Source organism: Acanthopagrus latus, chromosome 2, assembly GCF_904848185.1.
Source record: "Acanthopagrus latus isolate v.2019 chromosome 2, fAcaLat1.1, whole genome shotgun sequence".
Taxonomy (NCBI): Eukaryota; Metazoa; Chordata; class Actinopteri; order Spariformes; family Sparidae; genus Acanthopagrus; species Acanthopagrus latus.
This window is the reverse complement of record NC_051040.1, coordinates 11,016,790-11,029,768: the sequence shown is the minus strand read 5'-3', so window position 1 is coordinate 11,029,768 and position 12,979 is coordinate 11,016,790. Positions and strand designations below refer to the sequence as shown.

General features: G+C 40.0%; 2 protein-coding genes across 4 annotated transcripts in view; both read left to right on the top strand.

Moving 5' to 3' along the window:
- Nucleotides 1-4,172, top strand: part of LOC119008174 (extracellular calcium-sensing receptor-like) — a 5,006-nt gene extending 834 nt beyond the window's left edge. Inside the window, exons 2-9 of the mRNA XM_037078273.1 lie at nucleotides 41-335; nucleotides 495-581; nucleotides 779-1,048; nucleotides 1,303-1,509; nucleotides 1,611-1,886; nucleotides 2,090-2,317; nucleotides 3,051-3,174; nucleotides 3,262-4,172. Of these exons, the coding sequence (XP_036934168.1) occupies nucleotides 41-335; nucleotides 495-581; nucleotides 779-1,048; nucleotides 1,303-1,509; nucleotides 1,611-1,886; nucleotides 2,090-2,317; nucleotides 3,051-3,174; nucleotides 3,262-4,172 (2,398 nt within the window). The remainder of the gene's footprint in view (nucleotides 1-40; nucleotides 336-494; nucleotides 582-778; nucleotides 1,049-1,302; nucleotides 1,510-1,610; nucleotides 1,887-2,089; nucleotides 2,318-3,050; nucleotides 3,175-3,261) is intronic.
- A 2,332-nt stretch (nucleotides 4,173-6,504) lies between these two features.
- LOC119032518 (extracellular calcium-sensing receptor-like) lies at nucleotides 6,505-12,695 on the top strand. 3 transcript variants are annotated; one of them, XM_037121838.1, is made up of 10 exons: nucleotides 6,505-6,901; nucleotides 8,169-8,305; nucleotides 8,548-8,842; nucleotides 8,983-9,069; nucleotides 9,250-9,519; nucleotides 9,884-10,090; nucleotides 10,189-10,464; nucleotides 11,229-11,456; nucleotides 11,549-11,672; nucleotides 11,757-12,695. In XM_037121838.1, exons 2-10 carry the CDS (start codon nucleotides 8,265-8,267, stop codon nucleotides 12,668-12,670), a joined length of 2,442 nt encoding a protein of 813 aa, XP_036977733.1. In that variant the 5' UTR covers nucleotides 6,505-6,901; nucleotides 8,169-8,264; the 3' UTR covers nucleotides 12,671-12,695. The 3 variants fall into 3 exon arrangements, with proteins under 3 accessions (XP_036977733.1, XP_036977724.1, XP_036977742.1); XM_037121829.1 differs by having other exon boundaries at nucleotides 6,505-8,305; XM_037121847.1 differs by lacking the exons at nucleotides 6,505-6,901; nucleotides 8,548-8,842 and having other exon boundaries at nucleotides 8,173-8,305.
- Nucleotides 12,696-12,979: the final 284 nt, after the last annotated feature.

Sequence of the window (12,979 nt, the reverse complement as noted above, 5' to 3'; positions counted from 1 at the left end):
TTTCTGTATCACTGACAAACACTGGTATTTTTTATGTTAGTTTTGATATTCTAGGATTCCGGCAGGCCCAGACCATGGTCTTTGCTATTGATGAGATCAACAAAAGCACCAACCTGCTGCCTAATGTGACTCTGGGATACGGTCTTTATGATATCTGTGTCAAACTAGGGATTGGATTCCGTGCAGCGCTATCCCTAGTCAGTGGTCAAGAGGAGCAATTTATATTAGACAAGACCTGTGCAGGAACCCCTCCGGTCATAGGGATTGTGGGTGACTCTTCTTCGACACGTTCTATTGCAATCTCCTCTGTATTAGGTTTGTACAGAGTACCTATGGTAAGTTTCCACCTTCAATGTCCTTAGTGTTTTGGATGTTTTTTAAATGATCTCAGATTTAAGGTCAATTTTAAACATGTAGTAATTGATCTTAAAACATTAAAACAGCCTGTAAAGTCTTTGAATGTTTTCAGGATGTACAATCTGTGTCATTCACAGGTGAGTTATTTTGCCACATGTTCCTGTCTGAGTAACCGGGAAAAGTTTCCATCCTTTTTTAGGACGATCCCAAGTGATGCTTTCCAGGTGACCATCTGTTGGCAAAGTTAAGCATAAAGCATGTGGTTGAACATGGTTACTGCAATAAAAACAATATGAACTTAAGCGCAAAAATTAAACATGTTGCATTTTGAAACCTGTTACACATGTTTTCTACAGAAAAGTATCTAGTAGTATGAGTATGTCAGCCTGTCCACTGATATCTCCACTGTGTACTCTCTTAGGTGCGTGCTATGATCCAGATTCTTAACCACTTTGGCTGGACTTGGGCAGGTTTGCTTGTCAGTGATGATGACTATGGACTCCATGCTGCTCAATCTTTCCAATCTCACCTGGCACACTCTGGTGAAGGCTGTCTTGCATACTTAGAGGTTTTGCCCTGGGGCGATCACCCAGCTGAAATAAGGAGAATTGTGAATGTGATGAGGAAATCCACAGCTCGTGTGGTCATAGTGTTTGCACATGAGAGTCACATGGTTAACCTCATGGAAGAGGTTGGGCTTGAAATACAAATTATAACTGAATATAGCAATAGATCTTAATGTTTGTCAGATGATTAAGATAAAAGAACGTGTTGGGCTGATTTTTTTTAAAACTTAATTTAATTTAAATTGTAAGTTAAAGGTTCTCTTTAACTAGTGTGAAAAACACTGGACTGCACTTGAGTATAAATAAGTAACCTTTGTATTATATGACACTGACTTTAGTATCATGGCAGTATAGAGTAACACATTTTTATGATGCACAGGTGGTGAGGCAGAATGTGACAGGACTGCAGTGGATTGCCAGTGAAGCCTGGATAGCAGCTACTGTGTTTCAGAACCCCAATCTCATGCCCTATCTGCCTGGCATACTAGGCATTGCCATTCGTCGAGGAGAAATACCAGGGCTTGGGGAATTCCTCCAACAAATACGTCCTGATCAACAACACAACAACAGCTACGGAAATAACATTGTGAGAATTTAACCCTTACAATCAGATGACAAATGTCAAGAATATATTGTTACATTTCTGTGAACATGTTTAACTTCTAATGGGTTTTAAATATATTTCAGGTGAAACTGTTTTGGGAACATACATTTCAGTGTAGATTCACTCTGCCTCCAGCAGGTTTGGTGGAGGATGGGGGAACATTGTGCACTGGACAGGAAAATCTAGAGGATGTGGAGACTGAGTTTTTGGATGTTTCCAATCTCAGGCCAGAGTATAATGTGTACAAGGCTGTGTATGCTCTGGCTTATGCCCTTGATGACATGCTGCAGTGTGAGCCAGGGAGGGGCCCTTTCAGTGGGCACAGCTGTGGAAATTTGCAGAAACTGGAGCCATGGCAGGTGTGATATCACTTTGCACTCCACCTGTTGGTATGACTTAATCAAGTGCTTTCGTATGTCTTGAAGTGAATAGGGGATATGATTGGATCCAGAGAAATTAGATGACTAACTGCAAAATGCAGAACAGATATATGCTCACATAAAATATATATTTTTTAATCTGCCCTCTGGTTTTCCTCTTTCCCTTATTGTAATATTCATAGTTACTGCATTATTTGCAAAAAGTGAACTTCACCACATCATTTGGTGATCAAGTATCATTTGACGAGAATGGTGATGCCTCACCAATATATGATATCATGAACTGGCTGCAGCTCCCTGATGGAAGAGCAAAACTCCAGAATGTGGGAAAGGTCAAAAGGTCAGCCTACAAAGGTGAAGAACTCATAATTAATGGAGACAAAATCTTCTGGAAGTTTGAAACAAAAAAGGTTAGGACCACAATAGGACTACTTTTGCAATATTATTTTGCAATACTTTTTACCTTCCGTTCCATCTGAGTGGCATTATTATGGATCAAACATGCAACCTCTTCAGCTTCTCTCTAGGTCCTCTGCTTATCATCTCGAGCTGCTCTTCTCTGCCAGAGAGCACATGACAACTACTGACCATATAGTTAGGTAATAGCATGTTAGACAGCTTATTCTTGTCTCATTTGTGATCTTATTAGCGAGTTAATTCACTATAGCCCTAGACTCCCCCCCTGTGGTAGTACAGCGGGACTACACAGGCAGCCAGGGGTTGGACACAGGAGGACTGCTTACATCAGGCAGTCAGTCATGTGTGCAGGTCCCATCAATCTTCCTCCCTCTCTTCTAGACTACTAACGCCTCAACAATCTATGTCAGTATAACTGACATGTTATTATTTCCTAATTGCACATTCAGTGGTTTATGGATTTTGACTTTAGTGGTATACACACCAACACTTTGCTGTCGCTGTTGCAGTGACTCTTAGCTTAACAGGACAAGGCTGGGTGGCAGGAGAGAGGCTGAACAGGTCAGTATGTTTAATCCATAATAATCCATAATAACCCAGCTCAGAAGGAAAAAAGAAATTGTGATAAAATGTAAAAGTAGTGTGACTTTATGCAAAAATATGGCAAAGTAACACAGAAGTGGTGTTATTATTGAAAAAAAATAAATAAAACAATTCTCCCTATAGCCACCACGCTCAGTGTGTAGTGAGAGCTGTCCTCCAGGTACCCGCATGGTCAGAAAGAAAGGGAAACCTGTGTGCTGTTTTGACTGCATCCCTTGTTCTGAAGGAAAGATCAGCAATAAAACTGGTCAGTATTTATTTTACACATTGGAGTTTGGAGAAATACAATATATAGTATATAGACAGTATCTCAGGTCTGTTCCTTTTCTCTTAGATGCCATGGAGTGCACCAGTTGTCCAGAGGACTTCTGGTCCAACGCCCAGCGTGACCATTGTGTTCCTAAGAAAACTGAGTTTCTCTCCTACCATGAGCCACTGGGTATCGGTTTGACAGTGGCCTCTATATTTGGCACTTGTGCCTGTGCTGTTGTCCTGGGCATCTTTATCTATCATCGAAAAACACCTGTTGTACGTGCCAACAATTCAGAACTGAGTTTCCAGCTATTACTGTCACTGAAGTTATGTTACCTATGTTCACTGTTGTTTATTGGCCGTCCCAGGCTGTGGACATGTCAACTGAGACATGCAGCATTTGGGATCAGCTTTGTGCTTTGCGTGTCATGCATCCTGGTTAAAACCATGGTGGTCCTGGCTGTGTTTAAGGCCTCTAAGCCAGGAGGTGGGACCAAAATTAAATGGTTTGGAGTGTTGCAACAGAGAGTCACAGTTGTTGTTCTCACTGCTGTTCAGGCAGTAATCTGCACTGTCTGGATTGTATCTGCCTCCCCAACTCCTCATAAAAACACTAAATACCACTATGATAAGATTGTTTATGAATGTGCAGTGGGTTCCGTTGTTGGTTTTGGTGTGTTACTGGGCTATATTGGCTTACTGGCTATCCTCAGTGTTCTGATTGCGTTTAAAGCAAGGAATCTTCCAGATACTTTCAATGAGGCCAAACTTATCACCTTCAGCATGCTGATCTTCTGTGCTGTGTGGGTGGCCTTTGTCCCTGCTTATATCAGCTCACCAGGCAAATATGCAGATGCCGTGGAGGTTTTTGCCATCCTGGCCTCTAGTTTTGGCCTCTTGGTAGCACTGTTTGGTCCTAAATGTTACATAATCCTGCTGAGACCAGAGAGGAACACGAAACGAGCAGTCATGGGCCGGAACATTGTGTCATAACAGCAATGTTAAAACAAGCAACATCCAATAGTTTTGAATATAAAATCTCTTACAACTTAGATAAAGTTATTTTGCAGTTTTCCAGGTGGTAGTTAAGTATAAAGCACTTGCATTTAAAGCGCTGTTACTTTTGTGACATTTCATGGTGTGATTTGCAGATATATTCAGCTATTTTATCTGCAGGACGCTTATTGAGCTCTTACGTTTCCAAACATTAAATGTTGCAGTCAGTCTTTAAAATCAAAAAACTTGCCATGATTCTAGTTTTGTGTTTGTGGTTTCTTGTTTCATTTTGAAATCTTACCCTAATATGTCCTGTTTTGGTTTTCATGGCCTCCCATTGTTTCATTTCCCAACCCCTCTCTGTGTCCACCTGTGTCCTCTGACATCAACCCTTTTGTGTGTATGTAGTCTGTGTTCAACCTCTTTGTTAGTCTTTGTCAGTTTGTCCTGTGTTACCCACCTGTACGATTCACCTGGTTATTCTCCTGCGCCTGTTTCCATGTTGCTAGTGTCTCCTTGACTTTTTGTGATGCTACATTTTTACTATTTTTGGGTTTTACTCTTCTTGGTTGTTCTTGGATTGGTGATTTTTGGAGTTTTCAGTTTGTTCAATGAAGCCTGCCTTTTGTTTCTCATCCTTGACTGCCTCCCTCATGTTTTGAATTTGGATCCTACATACAACCACCTCCCAACTCTAACAGAAGGAAATGACCAAAAACTGAAAACAGCAGACACCAGAAAACAATAGAAGTATATTTGGGACACTCTGTTTTTATGTTTAAAAATTAAAAAAGACACTCTGGACATGTTACATGCCACCAGGTTGCTAGCTTTCAGTCAGCTCCAAGGCCTGATAATCCCCACCCAAAGACTGATGACATCTCCAACTGACTCCAAGTGTCTTCTTTTTGGGTAATCCACCTAGCCTACAAGGTGCCTCACCTGAAAAAGCTATACTCCCAACCACATCTAAACACCTCTAACAAGCCTCAAGTGTCTCCTTTCTCTGGAAGCTACCTACCCTACCTCCTGGTCACCCTCCAGACTTAGTCTGTCCTAGATTTGTTCCTCATCCTAACTGCTTCCCAGGTCTTATGTAGCCTATGTGGGTCCTACTTACAGCCACCTCCCAACTGTAACAAATCTATGACATCTCTATAAGGATATTTACGATAGAATTTTATCAGATTATACATAAAAAAAATATCATCTGAGCTGAAAACTCACTTAACACTGACTGTCCAGGCATAATATTTTTGCACTCATTTTGTGTATTAGTAAAGTATTTGTTAGTAAAGGTGGTGAGAAACACAGTCAGTGCATTTATATGACACTCAAGAAAACTGAATTACTGGGTTAGTCCGACTATGATCGGATTTTTAAGATGCATGTATACACCTTGGTCTGACTAAAATCGGACCGGATCGGATTTCTCATAGTCGGATTAAAACACCTAGATTATTCTGTTGATAGTTGCATTACGCCTGCATGTATACGTTCCATCGGATCGGATGGGATTTTGCGTTCTGCACAGGCTCGAGATTTTTTTTTCCCAAGGCCGTGAGCCAGAAGTAGAAGGACAGCGGCGGCGTCTTTCCTCTGAAATAACCGCAAGCAAGAGCGCCACTGAGCAAGGCAGCTGGCGACGTAAAGTGGGTTGGTGGGTTTGTTACCACTAGTTGAAATGGGTACAGCTCCACCAATTGTACTGGGGTATGACATGCTTCGGCCAGTAATTTGATTTTCTCACCAGCATGTATACTCGGACAACTGTCTGATTGAGTAGCATAGTCGAACTATGGCTGTAATCTGACTAAGCTGTGCATGTAAACACACTGAGTGACACATGCAGCAAAAATGTTACACAAGGGAACTTCACTTCAGAGGAAAGGACGGAGCTTCTAGGTTTAAGCGTGAAAATCTATGGAAGAAATCAAGAATATTTGGCCCATTAAGATGGCACAACCCTACTAAGTACATAAAGGAATGCTGTACCCTAACACAGTGTAGTGCCCCTTTGCTGTCCTGGCAATTAATAGGGGTAGCTATCCTGAATTCTTTAAATAAAATGTTATCTCTAACGGTAAGCATGTGTTTAGTTTGTCTTTTGACCTTGTTTTAGTTTGTAGCAAGGCTATTCTGTCTTACTGTCCCTTACTCACATGAATGACAGCTTTAAACCTACCATATGTTAGTCACACAAATAACTAAAATAAATGTTCACCCTTTAGTCAATCGTTAGATATTTTAACTGAACCTTAAACACAAATAAACCATTCAACTGCAAATTATATATATATATATATTTCACAACTTATTTAGCACAAGATATATTTACAGCTTAGATAATACTATGGGTACCCAATGAGTTACCAGATAAAAAGTTGCAGGCCTGTTGTGAAGCTTGGGATCGTAGAATCCAGGAACACAACGTCCACTGCTCCAGTCCTCTGAGGAAACACTTGCTTGAAACAATGGCTGCCGCCCTCGTCGAGAGCGCCCCGGACCACCAAAGGGAAAGAAGTTCTCTGTACAGCTCCCCCGAGATGTCTGGCGACTAGAGTCCTCCGCTGTCCGCTGGATACCTCAGTCCCTTGGTCTCAGTGTACCTCACTTAGCAGTACGGACGATGTATATCCAGTGTGTCCGAGCAGGCTACACTTGTCCCAAGTCCGTGACGAATAAGCTAGCGCTAGCCGCGTTAGCTTCCTGATGGACGTCGGCGGCTCAGTCCGAGTTCTTTGAATTAACTTAATTTAACACAACCATACCACTGTACAATGTCTCTGTTCGAGTCACTTGTCGTTCGTCTACAAGCATTTACAGTAGTAACGCTTACTGGACGGGTTGTTCACATAACTGTAGCTGTGCGGCGCACATCTCAACATGTTGTCTCACTGTTGTTTTCTCTCTTTTTCACTTCCTCATCGACCTTTCAACTCGACCCTTGACCTTACACCTCATCAATAAACATAATGCAAAAAGCATACATCAATCTTCCTTTTCTCCGTACTTTCAAAATAAAATATTCTTAACACCTTTCCATCATCATGAACTTTGTATTCAAGAAAACACAATACATTTTACCTCATGTAATAACACATGAACTTAACCATGATAACCTATTTGTACTGCACCATAGGCAATATGCAACACCTGAGTAGTTTTTAATATTTTAAATCATATGTATTATCTTTATCAATTCCTATTTATGAAGCTATGAACTTATATATTCTAGGCCTAATTTTCCATAGGGCTACAACAGTATCATTAATGCTTTTAGTTGTGGTCATAATCTTAAATCACACATGTATTCACCAACAGAAAAGTGGAAATGTGTGTAGCTAGCCAGTCAGGATTTGGCTACCAAAATCCGTAACTGAAAACAAAACTACAGTGCAGTTTTAGCTCTATAACCACACATGACTTTGTTGAATCATAACGATTTGATATGAATTCCAGGTGTATTAATCAGCTCAAATATTTGCTTTATGGCTCAATGAGCCTGTATGTGTGTATAAAAATATCTGAAATATACAAATATACAACATTGCAAACTGGACAGACAGAAGTCTAATAGGTCAACCTGTCTTGCACACACTTTTCCACAAAACTTATCATATCCAATATCTCCCAAGTTACTGTGTGCAAGCCAGATGCAATAGCCCTCTATCAAAAGTGAAAGAGGTGTTCTTTGATCAGATAACTCAGTATGTGCAGCACAAAATCAGTCTAAAATGAAATGAACTTCCAGCCCTGCCCCTTATTTTGCTTATACCCAAATGGGCGGTACAGAATATTAAACAGAACTACAAGTCAATAAAAAGGGATGACCGAACAATAAAATTAACTCAGCTCGGAAAAAGGGTAAACAGGAAGAAAGTCATGTGGGCAGTTTTAGAAATCAACCCTCTCTTGCTCGTGTATCTTATTTTGTTGTATTCTTTCCTCTCTTCTGCCGTGTCCAACTCTCTTTATTCCTCCTCCTGCCAGTTACAGGGACAGTTTCATCTAAATGGGCTGCACAAAGCTGGAGATGTGGTTCTAGGTGGGATTTTTCAGATTCACTTTTTCTCTGTGTTTCCTGATATGTCTTTTACCTCAGAGCCACAACAGCCTACCTGTCACGGGTGAGTCTAAGATCAATCCCATGAATCATATGTATTTCTACATATCAAATATTTTTTTTGAAAAATAAGAGATTGCATGTATGCTATTTTAAAAATGTTACTTTATTGTACAGTTCTATTTATATATGATAAGTATGGCTATTCAATAGTCATAATTATGTCTGTACTTATCAACATGCTCATGTTGTGACAGTCACTATATGATGTTAAGTATAATACGAAGCTGGTATTGTTTGTGTTAGTTTTGATATTCTAGGATTCAGGCAGGCCCAGACCATGGCCTTTGCTATTGATGAGATTAACAGAAACTCCAACCTACTACCTAATGTGACTCTGGGATACACGCTTTATGATAATTGCCTCAAACTAGGCATTGGATTTCGTGCAGCAATGTCGCTAGTCAGTGGTCAAGAGCAGCAGTTTATATTAGATGAGACCTGTGTAGGAACCCCTCCAGTCATAGGGATTGTGGGTGATTCTTCCTCTACACGTTCTATTGCCATATCCTCTGTCATAGGTTTGTACAGAGTACCTATGGTAAGTTTGCCACCTTTCCATCCATTAATTATTTTGATCATGTTAAATGATCTCAGATTTGAATAATCACCCTTGAAATGTTAACAGAGCTGAGAAAGGAATTGAATGTTTTCAAGAAATACAGTATGTGTCTTTCACAGGTGAGTTATTTTGCCACATGTTCCTGTCTGAGTGACCGGCAAAAGTTTCCATCCTTTTTTAGGACGATTCCAAGTGATGCCTTTCAGGTGACCATCTATCAGCACAATTAAAAATGATCAAATAAAGCATGTACAGTGAAATTTTCACAAGCACAAAATGCAATAATTAAATATGATCCAATGTGAAACCTTTTAAGCAAGTTTTTCTACTGAGAGTATCATCACAAGATTATTTAAGCCTGTGCACTAATCTCTGTATTCACTTAGGTGCGTGCTATGATTCAGATTCTTAACCACTTTGGCTGGACCTGGGCAGGTTTGCTGGTCAGTGATGATGACTACGGACTCCACGCTGCTCGATCTTTCCAGTCTGACCTGGCACACTCTGATGGAGGTTGTCTAGCTTACTTTGAGATTTTGCCCTGGGGAAGTGACCAAGCTGAACTGAGGAGGATTGTGGAAGTGATGAGGAAATCCACAGCTCGTGTGGTCATTGTGTTTGCACATGAGAGTCACATGATTAACCTCATGGAAGAGGTTTGGCTTGAAATGCAACTTAATCATAACTAATATAAATAACATGTTTAATTTGTCAAACTAAGATAATTTAATTTCAATAACACTGTATTGAATATGTTACATATCTTATTTGTTAAATGCCCTGAAGGCTTTCATAAGAGAGATCAAGAGATCAAGAGATCAGACCAATTACAGTAAAATCCAGTTGTGATTTTAAGTATCACTTTGCTTGTAACATTGTGTAAAACACAGGACCATATCTGTGTATAATTGAGTGAAAACAAGACTCGCTGTTTTGCAATGTATTATTCTGGAGGCTAGACAGAACTTTATTTTTTTTTTTTTTTGCAGTTTGAACTCATACATTTTATTTGATACTCAGGTGGTGAGGCAGAATGTGACAGGCCTGCAGTGGATGGCCAGTGAAGCTTGGACAGCAGCTACTGTGCTCCAGACCCCTGACCTCATGCCGTACCTGGCTGGCACACTGGGCATTGCCATCCGTCGAGGAGAAATACCGGGGCTCAGGGAATTTCTCCTAGAAATACGCCCTGACCTACACCACAACAACAGCAATGGAAATAGCATAGTGAGAGTTTAACTGTGCAATCTGATCTTATCTTGTAATTGTAGGAATAATACTGTATATTGTGTTTATTCATAATACTGTTCTAAAAACATTTTCAGGTTAAACTCTTTTGGGAATACACATTTCAGTGCAGATTCACACCTCCTCCAGCAGGTTGGGTGAAGGCTGGGGGAGCATTATGCACTGGACAAGAAGATTTAAAGGATGTGAAGACTGAGTTTTTGGACGTTTTGAACCTCAGGTCAGAGTATAATGTGTACAAGGCTGTGTATGCTCTGGCCTACGCCCTTGATGACATGCTGCAGTGCACACCAGGGAGAGGGCCTTTCAGCGGGCACAGCTGTGGCAATATAAAAGGACTGGAGCCATGGCAGGTGTGATATCAGTTTACACTCTTGTTCATAAGACAAAATCAGCTGCTTTAATTAGTAAAGTAAAATACAGTCACGTATAGGATCAAATGCAGCGCCATATAATATTCAATTATAATAATGTGCCAAACACATAGCTGCATCACCCTACTACTGGGGGATAGCAATGGTTATATTACCAAGTCAGCAGAGGGTTAAAGGTCTTCCAGTCCAGTCGCCAGTATGAAATGTTTGCATTTTATGTCCCTGCAAACCACAGGTTAATTGAATTTGCACATTGTATAATGACAGACATACAAATAGACCCTATAGAGTGGAAGAAGGTAAATTGTATCATAGCGGGTAATCAAAGCACAGGAGCTAGAGGTTGGGTGGGCTATATTGTGTACCCTAATGAAGGCTGGTGGAAGTGATGTGGATAATGCATCAATGAACATTTCATTTTGGGTGATAGTGTATCAGAGAATACAGTAACCATAAAAGTATTATCAAAATCCTATTGGATATAAAAACAATGTATACTAAGTGCATTCACACAAGCACTTGTAACAACCTAAAGGAAGTTGAAATGAATCCCTGGTTTGCAGAAATGTACACTGCCAGCATTCATAATGGTGATTGGGTTAATGTCTTAATATTAATTCAAGAGTAATTTGCAGTTTGACTCTTGAATAATCAGTGTCACTATGTTTATATAAAGAATAATACATTAATCTGGCCTCTTTGGTTTTTCTCTGTCTGTCTTATACTGACACTCATACATGTAGCTAGTGTATTACTTGCAAAAGGTGAACTTCATCACACCGTTTGGTGATCAAGTGTCGTTTGATGAGAATGGTGATGCCTTACCAATCTACGATATCATGAACTGGCTGTGGCTCCCTGATGGAATAATTAACGTTCAGAATGTGGGCGAGGTTAAGAGGTTGGCTTTCAAAGGTGAAAAACTCACAATTTATGAAGACAGAATCTTCTGGAACTTCGAATCAAAAAAGGTCATTTATAATTTTCATAAAACAATTATTTAGCCCATGAAAAACTGGATGGAGTAGTTTATCATAACAGGTATGTTATTTTCTCCCTATAGCCACCCTTCTCAGTGTGCAGTGAGAGCTGCCCTCCAGGTACCCGTATGGCCCGAAGGAAAGGGGAACCTGTGTGCTGTTTTGATTGCATCCCTTGTTCTGATGGAAAGATCAGTAATGAGACTGGTTGGTATTTAGTTTTAAGCACTGAAGTATGATGACATAATAAAAACTTGTATCTCATGTCTGTTTTTTTTTTTTTTTTCATAGACTCCATGGAGTGCACCAGTTGTCCAGAGGACTTCTGGTCCAGCCCCAAGCATGATCACTGTGTTCCTAAGAAAACAGAGTTTCTGTCCTACCATGAGCCTCTGGGTATTGGCTTGATGGCTGCCTCCTTGCTGGGCACATGTATGTGTGCTGTTGTCCTGGGCATCTTTATTTATCATCGCAGAACACCTGTAGTACGCGCCAACAATTCAGAACTGAGTTTCCAGCTATTGCTATCTCTTAAGTTATGTTTCCTGTGTTCATTGCTGTTTATTGGCCGTCCCAGACTGTGGACATGCCAGCTGAGACATGCAGCATTTGGGATCAGTTTTGTGCTCAGCATTTCATGTATCCTGGTGAAAACCATGGTAGTTCTGGCTGTGTTCAAGGCCTCTAAGCCGGGGGGGGGAGCCAGTCTGAAGTGGTTTGGTGTTTTTCAGCAGAGAGGGACAGTTATTGTTCTTACTTCTATTCAGGCAGCAATCTGCACTGCATGGATTGTGTCTGCCTCACCAGTTCCTCACAAAAACACGCAATACCACACTGACAAGATAGTTTATGAGTGTATAGTTGGGTCCACATTTGGTTTTGCAGTGTTACTGGGCTATATTGGCTTACTGGCAATCCTTAGTTTTCTAATTGCATTTATATCAAGGAATCTTCCAGACAGTTTCAATGAGGCCAAGCTCATCACCTTCAGCATGCTGATCTTCTGTGCTGTGTGGGTGGCCTTTGTCCCTGCTTATATCAGCTCGCCAGGAAAATATGCAGATGCAGTGGAGGTATTTGCCATCCTGGCCTCCAGTTTTGGTCTCTTGGGGGCACTGTTTGGACCCAAATGTTACATAATCCTACTGAGGCCAGAGAGGAACACAAAGAAGGCAATTATGGGTCGGAACATCCAGTCACAATAACTACACTTATTTTCATGCAACTGAATTAATCCTTTATATCCTTTATATATATATATATATATATATATATATATATATATATATATATATATATATATATATATATATATATGTATATATATATATATATATATATATATATATATATATATATATATATATATATATATATATATATATATATATATATATATATATATATATAAATATATATATATATATATATATATATATATATATACACACACATACAGGCAGAAAATTAGGCCAATGGTAATAAGGATAGATGAATGCAGGGCAGACGGTCAC

Coding starts and splice junctions, on each gene's coding strand:
- LOC119032518 (XM_037121829.1), top strand. CDS start 8,061: ATGTGGGCAGTTTTAGAAATCAACCCTCTCTTGCTCGTGTATCTTATT. Junction 10,091..10,188: donor ACAGCAATGGAAATAGCATA/GTGAGAGTTTAA, acceptor AAACATTTTCAG/GTTAAACTCTTTTGGGAATA. Junction 11,457..11,548: donor GGAACTTCGAATCAAAAAAG/GTCATTTATAAT, acceptor TTCTCCCTATAG/CCACCCTTCTCAGTGTGCAG.